An 18,908-nucleotide genomic window follows, 5' to 3' on the forward strand; every position below is an offset into this window, starting at 1 on the left:
CAACGGCCGAAGGGTCCGAGCACTCAGCGCGCCCACCCAAGCCCCGACGACCGGAGGCAGGAAGCGAGGAAGCGGGGATCTCAACCGCCACCGGGAGACGAGCCCACCCTGGGCCGCTCTCCCAGAGAAATGGCCCGACCGGGGCACAAGGGGGAGGGAGGGGCTGCCGGCTCGGCGAGGACCACTGACGACAGCTTCAAACAGCGTGCCACCGCCGGCCTGCTGGGAAACGGCGCCGCGCAGACCAATCGGGCCGGAGGCAGAGACCGGTTGGCTCCCGAGCGTGCCGGGCGGGGCAGGGAGCCCGGGAAGGGGAGGGAGGGGCGGGGCACGGCGCCAGCCGGGAGGCCGAGCCCTCTCGGCCCCACCCCGCAGCAGGCCTGCCGGGGGCGTCGCCCCAGCCCCTCACCCCCACCCCAGGCCCCTTGCCTGCTGGGGACCCTCCACGTGACTCGGTGATGCAGAACGGTTATGACCTTCAGCGTGTGTCTGTGAGGGTCCCAACAGTGCGGGTTTGCGCCCGGCCCTGTCTGTGGGTGCGGGGACTTGTGGGTGTGTGGGCATGTGTGGGTGTGCTGGGGAGGGTGCCCAGCGACATGTGACACAGGCTCCCGTCTCTGGGAGATGGTGAAGGGGCCCGCGAGCTGGCGCTTTGTCTGGCTGTCTGCAGAGTGACGGTTCGCGCGGCGGCGGCGGGCGCCCGTGCGGTGCAGGATGCCGGGGCGCCAGGGTGGCCGGGGGCGCGCGCGCCTGTGCCAGGGTGAGTGCGCTGCGGCAGCGCCGGGGGACTGCGCGGCGGGCCCGCGCCGGCCCGGGCCTCGGGCGTGACCAGGAGCCACCCGTGGGCGCTGCAGTGGCCGCGTGTCCCCGTGACCTCGGGAGCCAGCCGGCCCGGGTGGATCCCCGTGCGCCCCTCCCTGTCCGCCCTCCACGTGCGTGTCCGCGGAGCGCGCGCTCGCCGGCGCGCACCCGCCTGCCTGTCGCCGCCACCGCCGCCGCGAGCCGCCGGGAAAAGGTGCCGGGAACCGAGTGAGCCGGGGCCGCGGGCCCGAGCGCCATGGGCAGGAGGGCGCGCGGCGGGCGGCCGGTCAGCCCCTGGCCTCGCCCCCGCGGGAGAGCGGCCTGGAGTCGGCGGGGGCCGGCCAGGCCCGCGGGGAGGCCGGCCCGCGCCCCCTGAGCTACAGACACCAGGTGAGGGGGCCGCGGGGCACAGCAGCGGTGGATGGCCAGGGAGGGGCGACGGGAGGGGCTTGGGGGGGCGCCGGCGGGGGAGGGGATGGCGCGGAGGGAGGGGGCTGGCGGTTCCTGGAGACGCCAGAGAAAGGAAGTTCCGGGACCCTCCCTGCTCTAGTGTCCACCTCCGCTTCCTGCCTCACGCTGCACCCCATCCCCAGAGCCAGGACCCCCCTACCGGCTTGGGAAATGTGACCTTTACTCTGGGGGGGGGGCCTGGCCCTGCAGGCCCCGGCCTTCTTTCAGCCCTGGGGGGCCCCTCGGGCCTCTGACCCTGACCCCCACGTGGGCCAGACTCTGGAAGCTGGCCCTTGGGACTGGGCCACGGGCACAGCCAACACCTGTCCCAGCCCCACCTGTGCCTGGGGCCCTGGCCCTTCCCTACAGGGCACTCACCATGGCCCCGCCACTCCTGCTGCTGCTGCTGGCCAGTGGAGCGGCCGCCTGCCCCCTGCCCTGTGTCTGCCAGAACCTTTCCGAATCGCTCAGCACCCTCTGTGCCCACCGAGGCCTGCTGTTTGTGCCACCCAACGTGGACCGGCGCACAGTGGAGTTGCGGCTGGCTGACAACTTCATCCAGGCCTTGGGGCCACCAGACTTTAGAAACATGACAGGGTTGGTGGACCTGACGCTGTCCCGAAACGCCATCACCCGCATCGGGGCCCGCGCTTTTGGGGACCTGGAAAGCCTGCGCTCCCTGCACCTGGATGGCAACAGGCTGGTGGAGCTGGGCGCCGGCAGCCTACGGGGCCCTGTCAACCTGCAGCACCTCATCCTCAGTGGCAACCAGCTGGGCCGCATCTCACCTGGGGCCTTCGATGACTTCCTGGACAGCCTAGAGGACCTGGACTTGTCCTACAACAACCTGCGGCAGGTACCCTGGGCCGGAATCGGTGCCATGCCTGCCCTGCACACCCTCAACCTGGACCACAACCTCATCGATGCACTGCCCCCGGGTGCCTTTGCACAGCTCGGCCAGCTCTCCCGTCTTGACCTCACCTCCAACCGCCTGGCCACACTGGCACCTGACCCGCTCTTTTCCCGGGGGCGCGACGCAGAGGCCTCGCCTGCCCCCCTGGTGCTGAGCTTCAGCGGGAACCCCCTGCACTGCAACTGCGAGCTGCTGTGGCTGCGGCGGCTGGCCCGGCCTGACGACCTAGAGACGTGCGCCTCCCCTCCAGGCCTGGCTGGCCGCTACTTCTGGGCAGTGCCCGAGGGCGAGTTCTCCTGTGAGCCTCCCCTCATTGCCCGCCACACACAGCGCCTCTGGGTGCTGGAGGGCCAGCGGGCCACGCTGCGGTGCCGGGCCCTTGGCGACCCTGCGCCCACCATGCACTGGGTTGGCCCCGATGACCGGCTGGTTGGCAACTCCTCTCGAGCCCGGGCTTTCCCCAACGGGACCCTGGAGATTGGGGTGACAGGCTCTGGGGACGCGGGGGGCTACACGTGCATTGCCACCAACCCTGCTGGTGAGGCCACAGCCCACGTAGAGCTACGAGTGCTGGCCCTGCCCCATGGTGGGAATGGCAGCACTGAGGGGGGCCGCCCTGGGCCCTCGGACATTGCTGCCTCAGCCCGCACTGCTGCTGAGGGCGAGGGGACACTCGAGTCTGAGCCGGCTGTGCAGGTGACGGAGGTGACTGCCACCTCAGGGCTTGTGAGCTGGGGGCCGGGGCGGCCAGCAGACCCCGTGTGGATGTTCCAAATCCAGTATAACAGCAGCGAGGACGAGACCCTCATCTACCGGTGAGGATGCACTTTGCAGCCCGCAGCCCCTGCTTCACTCCCAGCTGCCCCTCCTCACCCCTCCCGGACTCAGCCACCTCCATTCACCCCTCCTCAGCTTCTGAGCTGCCTGCAGGGAGAGGGGAGGGGCAGGCACCAGGGAGAGGTGGGAAGTGCCCCATGAAGTCTCTTGGTGTGGCTGAGCAAGTACAGGCTTCCTGGCATCTGGTCTCTGCATTTAAGCACACCAGCCTGGGCCACACATACGTGTGTTCTTTCTGGCTCTGACAACGTGACTCTCCACCACCTCCCTGGCTTGCCCTGGGCTTGTGCATCAACACATATGCCTGCCTGTCCCCTTGCACTGTCCCCAGCTGCACACATGCATGCCTGTCTTGGCTTCTCTGCCTTCTTGAGTAAACCGACAAGGCCCATGTGGTCCTAGGGGAGAGGAGTGATCTGAGCTGGACCTGGGAGCATGCAGTGAAGGTGGGAGGTGTGCAGTGAAGGGGTGTGAGCTGGGGCCAGGGCCTGGACCCAGGCTCTGATCAACCACCCTTGCCCACAGGATCGTCCCAGCCTCCAGCCACCACTTCCTGCTGAAGCACCTAGTCCCTGGTGCCGACTATGACCTCTGCCTGCTGGCCCTGTCACCTGCCGCTGGACCTTCCGACCTCACAGCCACGAGGCTGCTGGGCTGTGCCCACTTCTCCACACTACCGGCTGCACCCCTGTGCCACGCCCTGCAGGCCCATGTGCTGGGCGGGACCCTGACCGTGGCCGTGGGGGGTGTGCTGGTGGCTGCCTTACTGGTCTTCACTGTGGCCTTGCTGGTTCGGGGCCGGGGGGCCGGGAATGGCCGCCTCCCCCTCAAGCTCAGCCACGTCCAATCCCAGACCAATGGAGGCCCCAGCCCCACGCCCAAGGCCCACCCGCCACGGAGCCCACCACCTCGGCCCCAACGCAGCTGCTCCCTGGACCTGGGAGACGCCAGCGGGTGCTACGGTTATGCCAGGCGCCTTGGAGGGGCCTGGGCCCGGAGGAGCCACTCCGTGCATGGGGGGCTGCTCGGGGCTGGGTGCCGGGGGGTGGGGGGCAGCATGGAGCAGCTGGAGGAGAGTGTGGTGTGATGGGAAGGGAGTCAGCCCAGGGTGGGCTGGGGAAGGGGCAGAGGACATGGGGTGGGCAGCTGCGGGGCCTGGTGGGTCAGCGCTGCCTGGGAGTCTCTCCTGATTTTACCCTTGGTACCTCAGGCTCCCTTTGTACTTGGCAGGACAGGGGGCCCTATCCCTGGTTCTGGCCTCCAGACCCGTGTTCCTCCAACAGGTGCTCACAGCCACCAAGGCAGGGGCTGCAGCCACCAAGCGGAAGTCTTGTTTTTCTTTATAATAAAATTGTTGGGTACACCTCAGTGCTAGCCTGTCTCATCCTGCTAGGCTCCCTGAGAGTGGAGGGGAACGCGTGGGCCAGTAGAGGCACACAGGACAGGGTCAGGCCTGGGGCTGCTAGCCCCATAGAGGTGGCCCAAACAGCCTGGGGTGTGTGCCCTCATCCTCATCTGTCTAATGGCCAAGTGCTTGGGGCTGGTACCTCCTGTCCCAGGTGAGCTGGACCAGCACCTAGAGAAGGGGAAGGGCTGTGACTGAGCCTCTGGGCCCTGGGCCTATGTCTGTGAGGGAAGAGAACACCCCTTCCTGGCAGGACATGGAGGGGATGTGACATCCTCATGGAGGCATGGATGTCATGGTGCACAGAGTGGCAACAGGGGCACAGGGGATGTGGCACAGCCCTTCAGGGCAAAGGGACCTTGTCTGGTAACAGTCTTTTAACTCAGTAGGAAGGCCCCCATGGCTTCCATCAGGGACAACCTCTTTCACCGTCTTTCAGGGCATCTTCTGGATTTGTAAAATGTTATCCTGGAGGGATTGGAATATGCTTGGAATCCCACTGCCCTATCAGCCCAAGACCTTCTGGAAGGTTCATCAGTGCTAGAGGCCCTGAGCTCCCAGCTGCTCCACTGATGCCCTCCACTCCCCATCCTGTGGCTTTGCTCTGGGCTTATCTTGAAAGACTGAGTCAAACCCTTGCTGGACACTGGAGGGGTAAACACTAGGAAGGGGGTGCCCACACCCACAGGGCCACTGCCCTGCTTCTGTTCCCCACCCCGAGGAGCTGGAGTTTGGGGGGAGTGGGCATGCCCTGCTCTGCCTCCTCTCGACCCAAGACCCCTGCCAGCCTCTGGCCCCGGGCACAGGCTCTGCCAGCCTTTGAACAATCACAGCTCCAAGTGTCAGCTGAAGGAAGTCCGTGCTCCAGACACAAATACTTGCCGATGTGTGGCTCTCTGCTGGGCTAGGTGCACCCAGATGCTTTAAGAACATGCAGGTGCCTGGGCCTCACTGAGGCACCCCATAGCCTATAATGGTGCCCAGGTCGTGGCAGCCACAGTACATGTGCCAAGGGGTGCATGGACATTTATCTGAGGCCCACCAGGGTTCTAATGGGCAGCCCCGAGGAAAACTGGAACAACAGGTATGTGTGTGCACACGTGTGCTAGCCAAGCTCACACACTTGTGGGTTTGCACGGTGTTGACATATGTGCGCTTGCCCTCCCAGCCCCAGAACACATACCTGGGTGTGGCTCAAGAGAGATCCTGGTTTAATTAAATGAAACGAGGTCCTAAACAGAATAGCAGGAGAGCATGGGCCCTCTAAGGGGCTGTAGGGTGAAGGCAGAGGGGAGGGAGGGCCCATGGTGTGTAAGATGAGAAGGTGCAAGGTGCTGCAAGGTGCTGGGTGCGGGAGGCTCTAGAGGTGGCAGGAGCCAGCGGCCTAGTCAGGGTGCACATTTGGGGAGGACTCTGGTGCCCCAAGGAACCAGAAACACGTGTCCCAAGGCTTCCTCCTTGTGAGCCACAAGGCTCTGGTCTCCCTTCTCCGCCCTCAGGGCTCTCAGACACTAGGTGTGCAGGAGCCTGCCAGCTGTAGGGCAGGTGAAAGGCCCAGTGGCCCAGGGGCACAAGCACAAGGGCCAGCCGGGCTTACCAGTAAGAACAAGAGCCACAAAGGCAGGCAGGCAGGGCCACGGTGCATACTGGCCACCCGGCCCCCAAAGCACCCCTAAGACACCATGTGGGGAAACCCAAGGCCCCTCAGAGAGCAGCACATTGAACACATGACGCCACAACACGTCTCTGTATTTGTGCAGAGAACAGCCCCCAGACCAGGAGCCCCGAGGCTTCCCACAGAAGTGCACAGAGACGCCCCAACACCCAGGGAACAGCCATTCCCTCTAAGGTGGGCCAAGGGCCTGAGGAGAAACGGCTGACCAAGCCTTGACCCCACAGGTACGCTTCCTCCCTCCTTCCACACCACGTGCTTCGAGAGGCTTCTGCACCTACCAGGGCTCCTGCCAGGACACACCACATAGCCAGACCAGCAGGTGAGAGGACAGTACTGCCCATATCCCCTGACCTCACCAGCCGAGCCTGGACCCCAGGCAGGACTGGAGGCAGCCGAGAGGAGAAGGTGACACAAGGGGGACATCAGCCAGTACCTCAGCACACACACCCTGTGCCTCTGTGCAGGGCAGGCCAGAGAGGGCATCCTCTGCATTGGGTGCCATCCTTTGGGCACTCCCAGGAGAGGCTGAGGGCTGGTCTGCCCAGAAACCACCCCCATGGTTGGGCCGGGTGGCACAGTCCACTGAGGGCAGAGCCCTCCTTCCTGCTCTTGTGCCGCAGAGTGTCTGCTGGCAGCATCTGCCCAGGGGATGCCCACATATATGGAGGCAGTGCTGGCCTCAAGGCCAAGGCAGTATGTGGCTGTGGCTTCATCTCTAGCCACAGACGGGGCATCGAGGGGCTGACGAGCATCTCAGGTCCTTGCCTGACAGCTGGGCTAGGAACGCTCTGAGGGTGGGCGATGTGCCCCACTCTGCCCTTGCTCAGGCCTCCCAGCTGCAGCCTCCCTTCCTCGCTGTCCCAAAAGCACCAACATGATGCTGGTGCCAGGCCAGGGGATGGGAGCTGTGAGGGCAGACAAGGGTCTCATTTTATGCCCAGTGACCTCATCCACACAGGCTTGTGCTCTCACCCAGGGTTTTCCTGGGACTCAGAATTCCCGAGAGCTTGTTCAAAACTGGGGTCTCTACCCCAACATGCGGGATCAGAATTTCCAGAAGGAGGCCTATAATATGTGGATTGAACACAGACTCCATGTGATCTCACCTAAGAAGGGCAAGAAGGAGTGTGGGGCTCCCCGGAACAAGTCTCCTGTCTCTGGCCGAGCGTCCCCTGAGCATCTGATGCCGAGGCCTACTCCCAGGAGGCTGAGGGGCCTGGCACCAGCAGAGGCAGAGCAGTTGGGAGAGTCCCCGTGCAGCAGAGGGACAGAACTGAGCGGGACTGTGAGCGACTAGAAAGCAGGCAAAGCATACAGCCTCTCTCACCTTTACACCTCGGACTCGGAACTCCGCAAGGGCTCTGCTCATCTTGGTGGCGGCCGTGGGGTGGTCTTTGCCATGAGCAATGACTTTGACGAGCAGGGAGTCATAGTGCGGGGAGATGACAGCTCCTTGGAAGGCAGATGCATTATCCAGGCGGATGCCCATGCCCTCTCCGCTCCGGAACACCTGTGGGCACAGGTGAGCAGGGTCAGGAACTGGGTCTTAAGCAGGAGTCAAGATGTGCCCCAACCCCACCCCAGGCTGGACAAGGGCAGATGTGGCAGGGGGCTGTTCCTAGCACAGGTGCACCAACTCTGGCTTGTGAAGTTCTGCCTAGTTTTCACCAACAAAGCCAGGGGTGCCAGTGCGTGCTCTGGGTGCCAGTGACTGCTTCCTTCTCCCTGAGAGCTGGCAGGGGAAGAGGCAAGAGGGGGAACAGGGGAGGCCCTGCTCTTCCCAGTCCCAGGGCTATACGCCCAGAGCTCAGGGCTGACACAGAGCTCAGCAGAGCACAGACAGGGGCCCTGGGCAGGCAGGAGCCAAAGCCCCCAACCTCCCACCCGCCTTCCTGCCTAACCCTCTTGCCTTTCAAATTCATTCATCCCACAGCATTTGTGGGCACCAGGGTGAGCAGCTAAAAGAGGGTCCCTGTCCACAGGGGGCTCCCAGCCTGCTGGGCAAGGCCGTAGACAAACGTACAAATTCAGATTAGTGACAGGGACACTGCAGGGCATGAGCAGGCCAAGGAGGGAAGGCAAGCTGAGGGGTTTTGTTTTAACATACACAGTGAAATGATGAGGAAGGCCTCGGTGTCCCCTCACTTTCCCCTCCTTCAGAAGGGGAGAATGGAAGGGAGAGGGAGGAGAGGCAGAAGAAAAGCTGAGAATGGCAAGAGGGGCTGGATGCAGAGTTCTCGGGAGAACAGGTGCATACTCGCATGTGAGAGAGGGAAGCAGGGCAGAAGAGGACGGGTCCCAGAGGCAGATTCGGGGGGTGAAGCGGGGGTTCCAAGTCCAAGGCTGGACAGAGACAGGGTCCTGGGGGGACAGGGGTTTAGGATGTCTGGGGTAACTGGTACACACATGAACATCTGTGACGAGGACAGGGGTGAGTTCCTGCAGGGAGAGCCTTCACCTGGGGCCGGGGGACCCCTGTGAGGCACCAGTGAGGTAGGAGGATGAGGAGTGGGAGGGACAGCCCAAGGGGCTTGGGACACCCACTGCACCATGTTTCCGCTTCTAAGGGACACAGGCCTGTGTTCGATAAAAAGGAACTTAATAAAATATTTAAGGGTGAACACTCAGCTGTGAGCAGGAACTGTCAGCTAAAAATATTCTGTGGTAAACCAGGCTCAGAGGAGCCAGGCCTTGGAAGTGGAGGTGCAGGAAGGCAGTGGCGCGTCGCAGGGCTGCCCCTTCCCCGCTGAGGGCAGAGAAGTCAGGGGCCGGCCCACTAGACAGCACTCCAGCCTTAGCACTTGCCCCCACCTATGGACTTGAATTGTTCCAGAAATGGAATTCCAGTGGCAGCTGTCTCAGGACTCCCAGAATTCTGCAACTGTCAGAATCCAGATATTCCCTTTCCCTTCCCACATCACTTGTTCCTCAGAAGCCCAGTATTTGTCTCAAAATCATCCTGGGCTTCTCCCTGGACCAGAACCTGAGCTCTCGCACATGTCCCACTTCCTTGGAGGCTCAGGCCAGATGGGGAGGCAGTAAACCTGCAGAGCTGGGAGCAGCACTGCTGATGTGCAGGTTCAAGAGGTATCCTTAGCCAGCATGAGCTAGAGGGCCAGGAAACAGGCACCCCAGCAGTTCAGAGGGCTCCTGCCCCAAGCAGATCCAGAGGCTGGGAGTGGGGAGGGAAGGCGTGTGGAAGGGGGGCTGTCTGTGCTGAGAAAAGAGAGGGCGTGTGGGAGATACTCCTGGGGCAGAGGCATGGCAGGTCCACCTCCACAGCTGGCCATCTAGCCACTGGTGGCCCAAGCCTGCCTCTTCCCTGCCCTCCACAATTTCCCTGACTCCCTCATTCATCCTTTAATGGGCCCCTCCACTGGGACCCACTGGCCTATCCCCTCCACTGGGACAACTGGGCCCCAATTCTTTGCAGTAATCCTTGGGTTCTGCCTTGCCAACTACATAGGACAGAGGCTACTACTCTGTCTTTGGGCTCTTGAAAGAAGCCAAAGTCCAGGGCCTGGGCTTTGTTTCTGGGGAGCTTACTTTTGGCTCCACCTAACTGGTCTGCTCCCTGTTCTGCACGATTCACTCACTGGTTTCTTCGTCTGTGTTCATGGCAGTCTCCCCCTGGAAGGCTCTCCCTTATTTTTGGACAGAGCCTGGCTCCTGTGTACCCTAAGCCAACCGAAGCGAGGGTTCTTACTCCCTGCCGGGCCCACAGGAGGGTCTTCCCACCCAGACTGTGCCAGTGCATGCTCCATTGGAATGCTGGCCTACCTCGATTCGGCCAGTGTCTGGCTGGAAGCTGCGTGCAGGGTCCTCGGTGGTGACCCGGCACTGAATGGCACAACCGTTGATACGGATATTCTCCTGCCGCAGGCCCAGGTCAGGCAGGCTCCGGCCCTCGGCCACATGGATCTGGGCGTGAACCAGATCCACACTGCAGAGGGGGTAGGGAGAAGGGGAGCATGAGGCAGGGGATGGATGGGGAGGGTGATCCCCATCCCTGCCTGCCAGCTCTTCATTCACGAGCTGGGGCAGCAGGATCCTTCCACCCAGACCTATGGCCCCTGCCTGGGCCCATGGGGGCTGGGAACTCTGGGCAGTGGGAGTAAGAAGAGGGCAGCTGGAGGGGGGGCCAGCTGAAATATCTACATCTACCTGCTGTCGTCCCTCCCACCAAACGACGCCTCCCCATACTCTGCCCTAACCTCTCCCTAGGGTCTCTCCATCCTCCCACCTCCCCCGGACCCACCCTTGGTGAAGCCTGATTTGAAGGCTCAACTGCTCATGCTGAGAGTGGTAGGTACTATGCCCAGATGGGGGAGGAGGGGCGGTTGGTGGGAGAGCAGGGTTGTGAGGGCTGTAGGGAGAGGCTGTGAGGGGACATGCTTCGGTGAGAGTGCCTTCCACCCAGGAGGTGTGTCAAGGCTGGGCTCGTGCCTGAGACCCCAACCTAAAGAAGATCTCAGTGCACAAAGCTCTCCAAATGTGCATGATTTTATAAGCTCAGCCTCACTGACTGCCATGCTCCTAAGGACAGTGACAAATCCAAGTGGAACAGCTATTAAAAAAAAAAAAAAAAAAAAAAACTCAGGGTCATAAATGTATTGTCACTGAGGCTTGTGGCAGGGACAGCCTGTAAATGGCACTGGAAGATCTTCTCCCGGGTCCTGTACTTGCCACTAAAGCATTTCATGGGAGTGACAATGACTACCGGGCGTCCCTATGTCCACGTACCACGAGCTTAAGGCTGTGTTCCAGCCTGTGTTCCACAGTGATACTCTGAATCTGTCATTCCCATCAGAGGAGGAGCCTGAGGGTCAGAGAGGCTGCAGCTCACCCAAGCTTTGCGTGGCCAGTGACCAGGTAGGAACCTGCACCCTGGTCTGTGTTGGACACAAAACCCCTACTCCAGAGCAAGCACAGGCTTCCATCCTTAACAGAGCAGGCTTGTGGCAGGCCCAAGATTGACAGTGAGTTTATAGTGGCACAATGGGGCAAAGTCTCATGGAGTCAGAATCTGAAGCTGGAGCGGCCACCTCAATTCAGCCTTTACCTCAAGAGAACAAGGCATCTGGAGGCCTGTGTGTGCCTGCTGGGCAAAGGCAGGCGCCCCCACAGCATCCTCAATCTCAGGTGGGGGTCAGGGGAGGAACAAACTGTCAGAAAAGTTCCAGCGTGAGATGTGCTGGCCCAAAGCCAGGGCTTCACACTTAAATGGCTCAAAATATGATCCTGAAACAACTGAATGGTTTATAAAAGGAGCAGATTTTTTAAAGGTCTGTACTCAGTGCTTGTGGAGCACAAACTGATACAAGCAATCTGGAAACCTGATTAGGCTTTGCTCGGGTAACTGCACTGTAAGAGTCTATCCCCACAACTCTTCAGGGGCGAAGGAAAAGATTTAGACACAAAAATGGTGTGACCACCCTTTATGAGCCACAAAAACCAGAAACGACCTGACCCGCTAGCAATGGAGGGCCATTTTGGGAAGTCATGAAACACACATCTACAGTTCTAGAAAGACTACTGGCCTGGAGGATGCCTTCAACTAATACTAATTTTAAAAGTAGAAGAGGAACTCTACACATAACATCTCAATTGTGTCAAAATATGTATATAGTAAAATAAAGATGGAACAAAACCAGGAGAGTTAGGGTCGACACTGACAGTTCTGCTGGGCTGGCAACTCTCTTGACCTGAGCCTCCACTCCTCATCTGAAATATGTTAGACTTTCCTCCTCAGCAGCCTGGTTCTGAAAGTGGGGCTCTGAATCGTTTTTTTTATTTGCTCCTTCATTTTTATGATAAGCATATGATGCTTTTCTTTCTTTTGTTTTTAGAGAGAATCTTAAGCAGGCTCCAGGGCCCCATCCCACAGCCCTGAGATCATGACCTGAGACAAAATCGAGAGTCAGCTGCTTACCCGACTGAGCCACCCAGGTACCCCACATGTAATGCTTTTCTAATAATTTTTGTAAAAAGTACCTAGATCCTTAACTGCTCTCTACCACAGTGGGGGGTGGGCCGAGCCCCCACTAAATGCCCCCCCAATATGTGGATTTTATGGGAAACCTGGAAGCTGCCCCGCCCTCAGAAGTGCCCCGCCCCTGAAGCCCCACCCACTCACTCTGTGATCTCCTCGGTGACTGTGTGCTCCACCTGCAGGCGTGAGTTGACCTCGATGAAGTAGTGCCTGCCATGCCGGTCCACCAGGAACTCCACCGTGCCTGCGTTCTCGTAGCCCACCTGTGGGGCGGCCGTGTCAGCAAGACATCAATCAGCAGGGCGGGACCGACTGGGCCCTGAGTGGGCCCTGACAGCCACTCTGGCTCAGCCACAACCATTGGCCGGTTCCAAAAAGAACAGACTGCACTCCCAGCCTCAACAGCCCTGCCCCTAGGGCAAGCGCCTGCAGCTCACGCCCCTCCCTTCCCCCTTGGGCTGAAGGGGCTGAAGTCCCAGCCTCTGGCAACTGCACCCAGCTTCTCTGAGGCAACAAGTCAGAAGCTGCCACTGGCTCTGCACTCAGAACCCTCCCCAGTGGACAGGCCCCACCACGCACCCCAGTCTCTGCTGGACCTTCTCATTCTCAGAGGGTTTTCAGAAAGTTCCCCTCTGCTCTACGCATCACCAGGACCTCTGACCATGACCCAAAGAGGTGTCCTCTGAGAGGAACCAGCAGTGATGATCCTTCTAATACAAAATTTAACCCTCTTTCCAGTCTCACTCTGGTCCTGCCAGAACCTGAGTGAGCTCCCTCAGACCTGTTACAGAAGGACACGCTGCCTAAGCCAATGAATTAGACCCAATTCCAGGTAAGATTACTCATATGAAATAACCCAAATGGCAATTCTAAATTAGATCCTAACCAAGCCTTATATTAACTGTGTCTGAAGCTTCCCTGTGAGTGCTGACCCTCTCTTTCAGCTGGGGAAGGTCATAGAATCATCTGCTGCCCGAAAGGTCTGAGGGGGCCAGGCTCTGCAAGAAGAGCAGCACCCGGGGGCCCACCTGGGTGCCGAGGAAGGCAGATTTGAGAAGATGCTCTCACTCGGGGCCCTGGGAAGGGAGGTAGAGGTGGGGGCAGGATACTCCGACTCTGAGAGGGGGTGGGTTCAGGAGGGCCCAGAAGAACAGAAGGGGGGGCCCCCTGCTACAGGCCTGGCCACGGCAGGTGCTCTCCTGGGCAGGCCTGGGGGCAGGTCACTGTTGGGGAACCACCTGCCATCTCCTACCTCCACGCCCCAGTAGAGCAAAGACTGGCAGGAGGAGGAGAACCTGAGGATTCGATGGGTGGCAATAAAGGTGATGCAGGGGCCAGTCAAGAATGAATGATAGGAAATGCCTTAGTAATGTTTCTTAATCTTGACAGAATCCACTGGATCTCATTCCTTTTGTTTCAGGAGTGAGGCAGTGCCACGCAGAACTCCCATCTGTGCAGAGGGAGTGGCTGGAAACCTCTTTCCCTTCCTCTTCTCAGCCTTTCTGGACTCCAAGCTTGGTCTCTGGGCCTGGCACCTCTGCTCTCACACAGCAAGGATCCAAATCCCATGTTAGCACTTTCTCCTCCCCAGAGAGTCCTCACCTCTGTCTCCCAGAGCCAGTCACTTGGGGCCTCCCTGCTCCCTAGCAGATTGTCCACATGTGGACATGACTACTGGTCACGAGGCCTAAGCTGGCAGGAGTTCAGAGGAAGCCACAGGTACAGGCTCCTTATCTCCATGAAGGAGACTGTCCCAGAAGGCCCCTGCCCTTCACCTGCTTAGCAAGTTTGACAGAGTCACTGGTGAGCCGTGTCCGAAGCTGGGGATCCAGGTGGGCTGCAGGAGCAATCTCAACCACTTTCTGGTGCCGCCGTTGGATGGAACAGTCTCGCTCATAGAGGTGCAGAATATTCCCGTACTGGTCTCCTACAGTGAAAGGTAAGCTGGCCTCAGTGTCTCCTGGGACCTAAACACTTCCTAAATACCCACCAATCCCATATAGCCTCCCAGGGCCAATCCATGCTTGCCCTCGGCAGTTGGGGCAGTCAGGAGGGAAACGGTCAGCACCAAGGCCAGGGCCCTGACCAGTCCAGCCTCCACGGCTGGCCTTCCCAGGGGAGGTGCTTCCTGAGGGGTGGCTCCTGGACACCAGCTGTGGTGAGCCCAGAAAGATCAAGCCCACTTGGCTCCTGCCTCGTGTGGTGGCCCCGTGAACGCCCCCACTCACCCAGGATCTGCACCTCGATGTGGCGTGGCTTCTCAATGAACTTCTCCACAAACAGCGCCCCATTCCCAAAGGCGGCCAGGGCCTCCGAGTAGGCCCGGTTATAGCTTTCCTCCAGCTCCTGAGAGGGCAGGCAAGCTGAGCAGACACTGGGCCCTGTAGCTCAGCCTCACCCTCTGTGGGACCCCCGCCCACTCTGGGAACCCCAGGCTCTGTTCTGCAGGTGGCCTCACAGGCCAGCGGGGCTCCCTGCTCTGCTCCCAGCCCTGGGCTTCTGCTCACCTCATAACTGTGCACGACCCTCATGCCACGTCCCCCACCTCCATAGGCGGCCTTGAAGATAATGGGGAAGCCATAGGTGTTAGAGAATTCATGGGCCTCGTGCAAGGAAGTGATGGGGGCATCTGTGCCAGGGACCACAGGGACACCTGTTGGGAGAGAGGCATGTGGGTCCTCTGTAACAGGCTGGAATCTCTGCCCGAACCCATCAGACCCTCCTTAGACAGCCCCTCCCGAGCTGTGCGGGCCATAGTCGCTTGTCCACCACATGTACCTGCAGCAATGGCGATGGCCCGGGCCTCCACCTTATCGCCCATCTTGCGGACCACCTCAGGGCTCGGCCCAATAAACCGAACCCCTGCATCCTGGCAGGCTTGGGCAAAGTCTGCTCGCTCTGACAGGAACCCGTAGCCAGGGTGCACTGCATCCACATTGTTTTCCTGGGGGCAGGAGCAGTCAGAGACATGCAGCATCTCTCAAAATCTCTCACACAGGTCCAGCCCAAAACCTGTGGCTCAAGCATCTCCCCCCACCTCATCTGGTTGGTCCATCCATCCATCCATCCATCCATCCATCCATCCATTCATTCATTGATTCATTTACCCAGTCCCCTATTCACAGACACTTACTATGGGCTGCCCTGGGTGGGGGGAAGGCACAGGACTCAGGCCTAGCCCAGCCCAGCTCACCTTGGCCACCTTGATGATGTCTGGGATGTGCAGATAGGCCTGCACTGGGGCAAGGCCGCGGCCGATGAGGTAGGCTTCATCTGCTTTCTGCCGGTGCATCTGGCCTGTGTCCTGCTCCGAGTAGACAGCTACAGTGCGGATGCCCAGCTCTGTGCAGGCCCGGAACACACGGATAGCAATCTCACCTTGGAGGGAGGGGGCAACGGGACCAGATGTTAGATTCCTGGGTCCTTAACAGAAGCAGAAGGGGAGTGGAGAGCTGGTGCGCAGGGCAAGCGCAGAACAGAAACACTAAGGTTGGGCTAGACACGTGGCTCCTCTTGCTGGCCCCAAGGGCACTCACCTCTGTTGGCCACCATAACTTTCTTGATGGGCTTGTACTCCAGGCGCCGGACATTTGGGGAGGCAGCAGGGGCAGTGGAGCTTCGGTGGATACCCAGGAGCCTCAGGCCCCCACGGACGGTTTGGAACTTCAGCATCTGGGAAGTCAGAGCTGGGTTAGAGCAGCTTCGGCAAAGAGGGTCTCCCAGGAAGAATGAGAGTCCTACCCCACCCTGCCCTTGTAGCGGCCCCACGTGAAAGCCAGCACCTCACCCTCCTCAATTCCCGGCCACACCCAACATTCCCTTGGGGGCCACCTGGCTGTAGGGAAGGGAAAAAGCCAAACCCAAACAGAACCCAATCTCACCCTAGCACTCTAATAACTTTCACAACACTCCAAGCTCTTAAAGCAATTGTGGGGACCAAGCAGAGACCCTGAGTGCCCTCAGTGTGCACATTGTCAGAGTCCCCTTCAATGCCTTCTGTGAGGCCCAGCAGCCTGGGTTTTAGGACCTCTCCACACCACACTGGCCCCTGTGTCCTTCCAGAAGGGTTCCACCTGGCCAGGCAATGAGGGTAATGACAGATCTCTCGAGGAGCCAACCTGCATCACCGTGCCCTCTCAGGAAGCCACACCTCTGTCAGACTTTAGAAGCAAGGACTTGTTCACACAGTGGCAGAAGCCTCCTTTTCTACCAAGGGTTAAAGTGCACTGAACTTCAGATATCACCGCATTATCTCCCCCTCACGGATCCACCAGCAGCCCAAGCCTCTGAGATCTGCTTCAGATAACAGGCCCACTAGCCCAAACTACCACATAGGGTTAAGTCAAGAAGAGGCAAAGCACTCCTTTAGAACAAGGGCGGCAACAGAGCAGTAAATAGGTGGTTAATAAACCATGAGCAGTTTCACCTCACCAGAAATCACCAGGGACAAAAGAGAACAGGGAGGTGCCACTTCGCCTATTAAATTAGCAACAGTGTTGTAAAACAATCAGATTTAGTGCTGGTAAGGCCTAGGGAGACAGACACACAAGGTGAGGTCTGGATATCAGGGCAGCTCTCTGGAAATCCTATCAAGAACCTTTGAAATATTTATGCCCCTTGGCCCAGTGGTTACCATTCTAGGAATCCAACACAAGGAAATATTCTTTTTTTTTAAATTTAATTTTATTTTTTTAAATTTTTATTTATTTATGACAGTCACAGAGAGAGAGAGAGAGAGAGAGAGAGAGAGGCAGAGACACAGGCAGAAGAAGAAGCAGGCTCCATGCACCGGGAGCCCGATGTGGGATTCGATCCCGGGTCTCCAGGATCGCGCCCTGGGCCAAAGGCAGGCGCCAAACCGCTGCGCCACCTAGGGATCCCAAGGAAATATTCTAAAATGGGAACGAAGATGGATGCAGAAAGATGTTCAAAACAGCATTATTTACAATAGAAAATAATTAGAAGCCACTTAAAGATCCAACAATAGGGCACCTATACAGACATTATAAAATCATTAAGAATGACTATTTGCACAACTCTATTTACAAGGGAAATGCTTATAATGTGATGCTACAGAAATTAAAAAGGTAAATAATACGATTTCATGAAGCTTTTTTTAGGTGAGGAAAAGAACTAGAAGGAGCTCTGTCAGACAACATGTCACTCATTCCTGTATTCTAGAATTGGTGCGGTGTTGTTCTTTTCCTTCTCTATCTTCTCTAAACAGTCTATATCTTCTCCACTAGGGGTGTATTATTTACAATTAGCACTAAGGAGGCATATACGGAAGGGGGAGGAAGATCTTTGCAGAAAAAAAAGGTAAGGGGAGCGCCTGAATTGTCTCCCTGGGGGAGGTAAAGGACTCAGCATTTGTCCTGTGAAACCACAGGCAGTAAGGCTGAGCCCCCTCTCCCTCACAGTGGGGCCACCTCACCTTCCTCATCTCTTGGTTAACGAGACGGCTATGGGTCTTCCTCACCTGTGTACAGATGAGCAGCCTCACAGCTGAGGGGCAGTGGCACCAAGATTCTCAAACCTCCAGAAGTTTCAACTATTTTCCAGGGAGGCCAAGCTTTTCTCCCGCCTGGGTGGGTTTGCTCCTGCTACCACTTAGGCACTTACCTATCATCTTGTGTGTAAACACCCCCTTCTACTCCTGCTCTCTTTTCCAAATACAGAAAGGGATCACTGGAGGCTGTGTGGAAGGTGGGCATCAAGTGCCTCTCAGCTCACAGCTAGGAAAAGAGGGAGCCTGAAACACCCACGCAGGCCTCAGAGCTCAATCCACCATGACTGATCTTCACAGATGCCGCCCCCCGCCTCTGGGCTGGGACAGAAGCCTCCAAATGCTGCTGAACCCGCATCCAAGCAGATCAAGCCCTGGGGTACAGCAGAGAGCCAGGCAGAAGTTCACAGAGAAGGGATCCCTGGGTGGCGCAGCGGTTTGGCGCCTGCCCTTGGTCTCGCGATCTCGGAGACCGGGGATCGAATCCCAAGTTGGGCTCCCGGTGCCTGGAGCCTGCTTCTCCCTCTGCCTGTGTCTCTGCCTCTTTCTCTCTCTCACTGTGTGCCTATCATAAATAAAATAAAAATAAAATTAAAAAAAAAGAAGTTCACAGAGTAGATCAGGGCCCTCTCCCTGAAGTCAGAGCACTGGGGAAAGGAATGCAGAGAGCAGCCCCATCCAGCCACTGGTGGCCCAGCATGCAAGCCTGGAGTCCATAGGCCTGGGTCTGCCCCAGCTGAGATCCAGGCTCCCAAGACCTCATGTCCTCATCTGTGAAACTGGAAACCACCACCCCCAACCTCGGTGGGTCATCCTGGGGGCCACTGAGCCCGTGCCCTGAGCATGGCAGGATTGCTGAGACACTAGCACTTGCTTCCCAGAAAAGAACAGGAGCAAGAAGGTACTCCATCTCCATGCAGCCCCACACAACCCACATTCCTGCGCACACTCCGCAGCACCAGGGCCTGCCACCCCAGTGTGCCTGGCCCATGCTCTCCCCATAGCACTCACCCTGCAACAGCCAGGCACCCACAGCGGCTTCTGCCCAGGGAGGCCGTGGACAGCTGGCTGCTCTGCCTGAGGTCACTGGCACTGGGATACAAAGGCCTCAGGCACTAGAGTGCTGGAAGCCTGGGTGGTAGCCAAGACTGAAATCAGGGGAAGGGGCGCCCCCAGTGGCTCTGGGCCCGAAGCAAGGGGAGGCAGAGAGGTCCAGTCATGAAGGCAGCAGGTGACTCACAGCCTGCCCTGACCCCCTGGGGCCAGGAAAGATTGCAAGGGAGGTGGTCTGAGGCAGGCTACCAGCCAGCAGACAGACAGCAGGCAGCC

The 18,908-nt window shown here is 58.9% G+C and overlaps 2 protein-coding genes across 6 annotated transcripts in view; one reads left to right on the plus strand and one right to left on the minus strand.

Annotated features, from left to right (window-relative positions):
• The window catches only part of PC (pyruvate carboxylase), a 101,658-nt gene that overhangs the window by 7,238 nt on the left and 75,512 nt on the right, over window positions 1–18,908 (minus strand). For 3 of the 4 annotated variants that reach the window (XM_072790063.1, XM_072790062.1, XM_072790061.1), the window contains 9 exons: window positions 15,610–15,745; window positions 15,267–15,451; window positions 14,852–15,017; window positions 14,581–14,726; window positions 14,302–14,419; window positions 13,849–14,000; window positions 12,218–12,336; window positions 9,862–10,024; window positions 7,409–7,591 (listed from right to left, as the gene is read on the minus strand). In XM_072790063.1, coding sequence (XP_072646164.1) covers window positions 7,409–7,591; window positions 9,862–10,024; window positions 12,218–12,336; window positions 13,849–14,000; window positions 14,302–14,419; window positions 14,581–14,726; window positions 14,852–15,017; window positions 15,267–15,451; window positions 15,610–15,745 — 1,368 coding nt within the window. Of the gene's footprint in view, window positions 1–7,408; window positions 7,592–9,861; window positions 10,025–12,217; window positions 12,337–13,848; window positions 14,001–14,301; window positions 14,420–14,580; window positions 14,727–14,851; window positions 15,018–15,266; window positions 15,452–15,609; window positions 15,746–18,590; window positions 18,740–18,908 lie in introns of those variants that run through there. The other variant, XM_072790064.1, reaches the window with a different exon arrangement.
• LRFN4 (leucine rich repeat and fibronectin type III domain containing 4) lies at window positions 363–4,369 on the plus strand. Of its 2 annotated transcripts, XM_072790066.1 has the most exons (3): window positions 363–1,191; window positions 1,621–2,979; window positions 3,527–4,369. In XM_072790066.1, exons 2-3 carry the CDS (start codon window positions 1,631–1,633, stop codon window positions 4,086–4,088), a joined length of 1,911 nt encoding a protein of 636 aa, XP_072646167.1. In that variant the 5' UTR covers window positions 363–1,191; window positions 1,621–1,630; the 3' UTR covers window positions 4,089–4,369. The 2 variants fall into 2 exon arrangements, with proteins under 2 accessions (XP_072646167.1, XP_072646166.1); XM_072790065.1 differs by lacking the exon at window positions 363–1,191 and having other exon boundaries at window positions 1,268–2,979.

This window comes from Canis lupus, chromosome 21 (assembly GCF_048164855.1).
Source record: "Canis lupus baileyi chromosome 21, mCanLup2.hap1, whole genome shotgun sequence".
Taxonomy (NCBI): domain Eukaryota; kingdom Metazoa; phylum Chordata; class Mammalia; order Carnivora; family Canidae; genus Canis; species Canis lupus.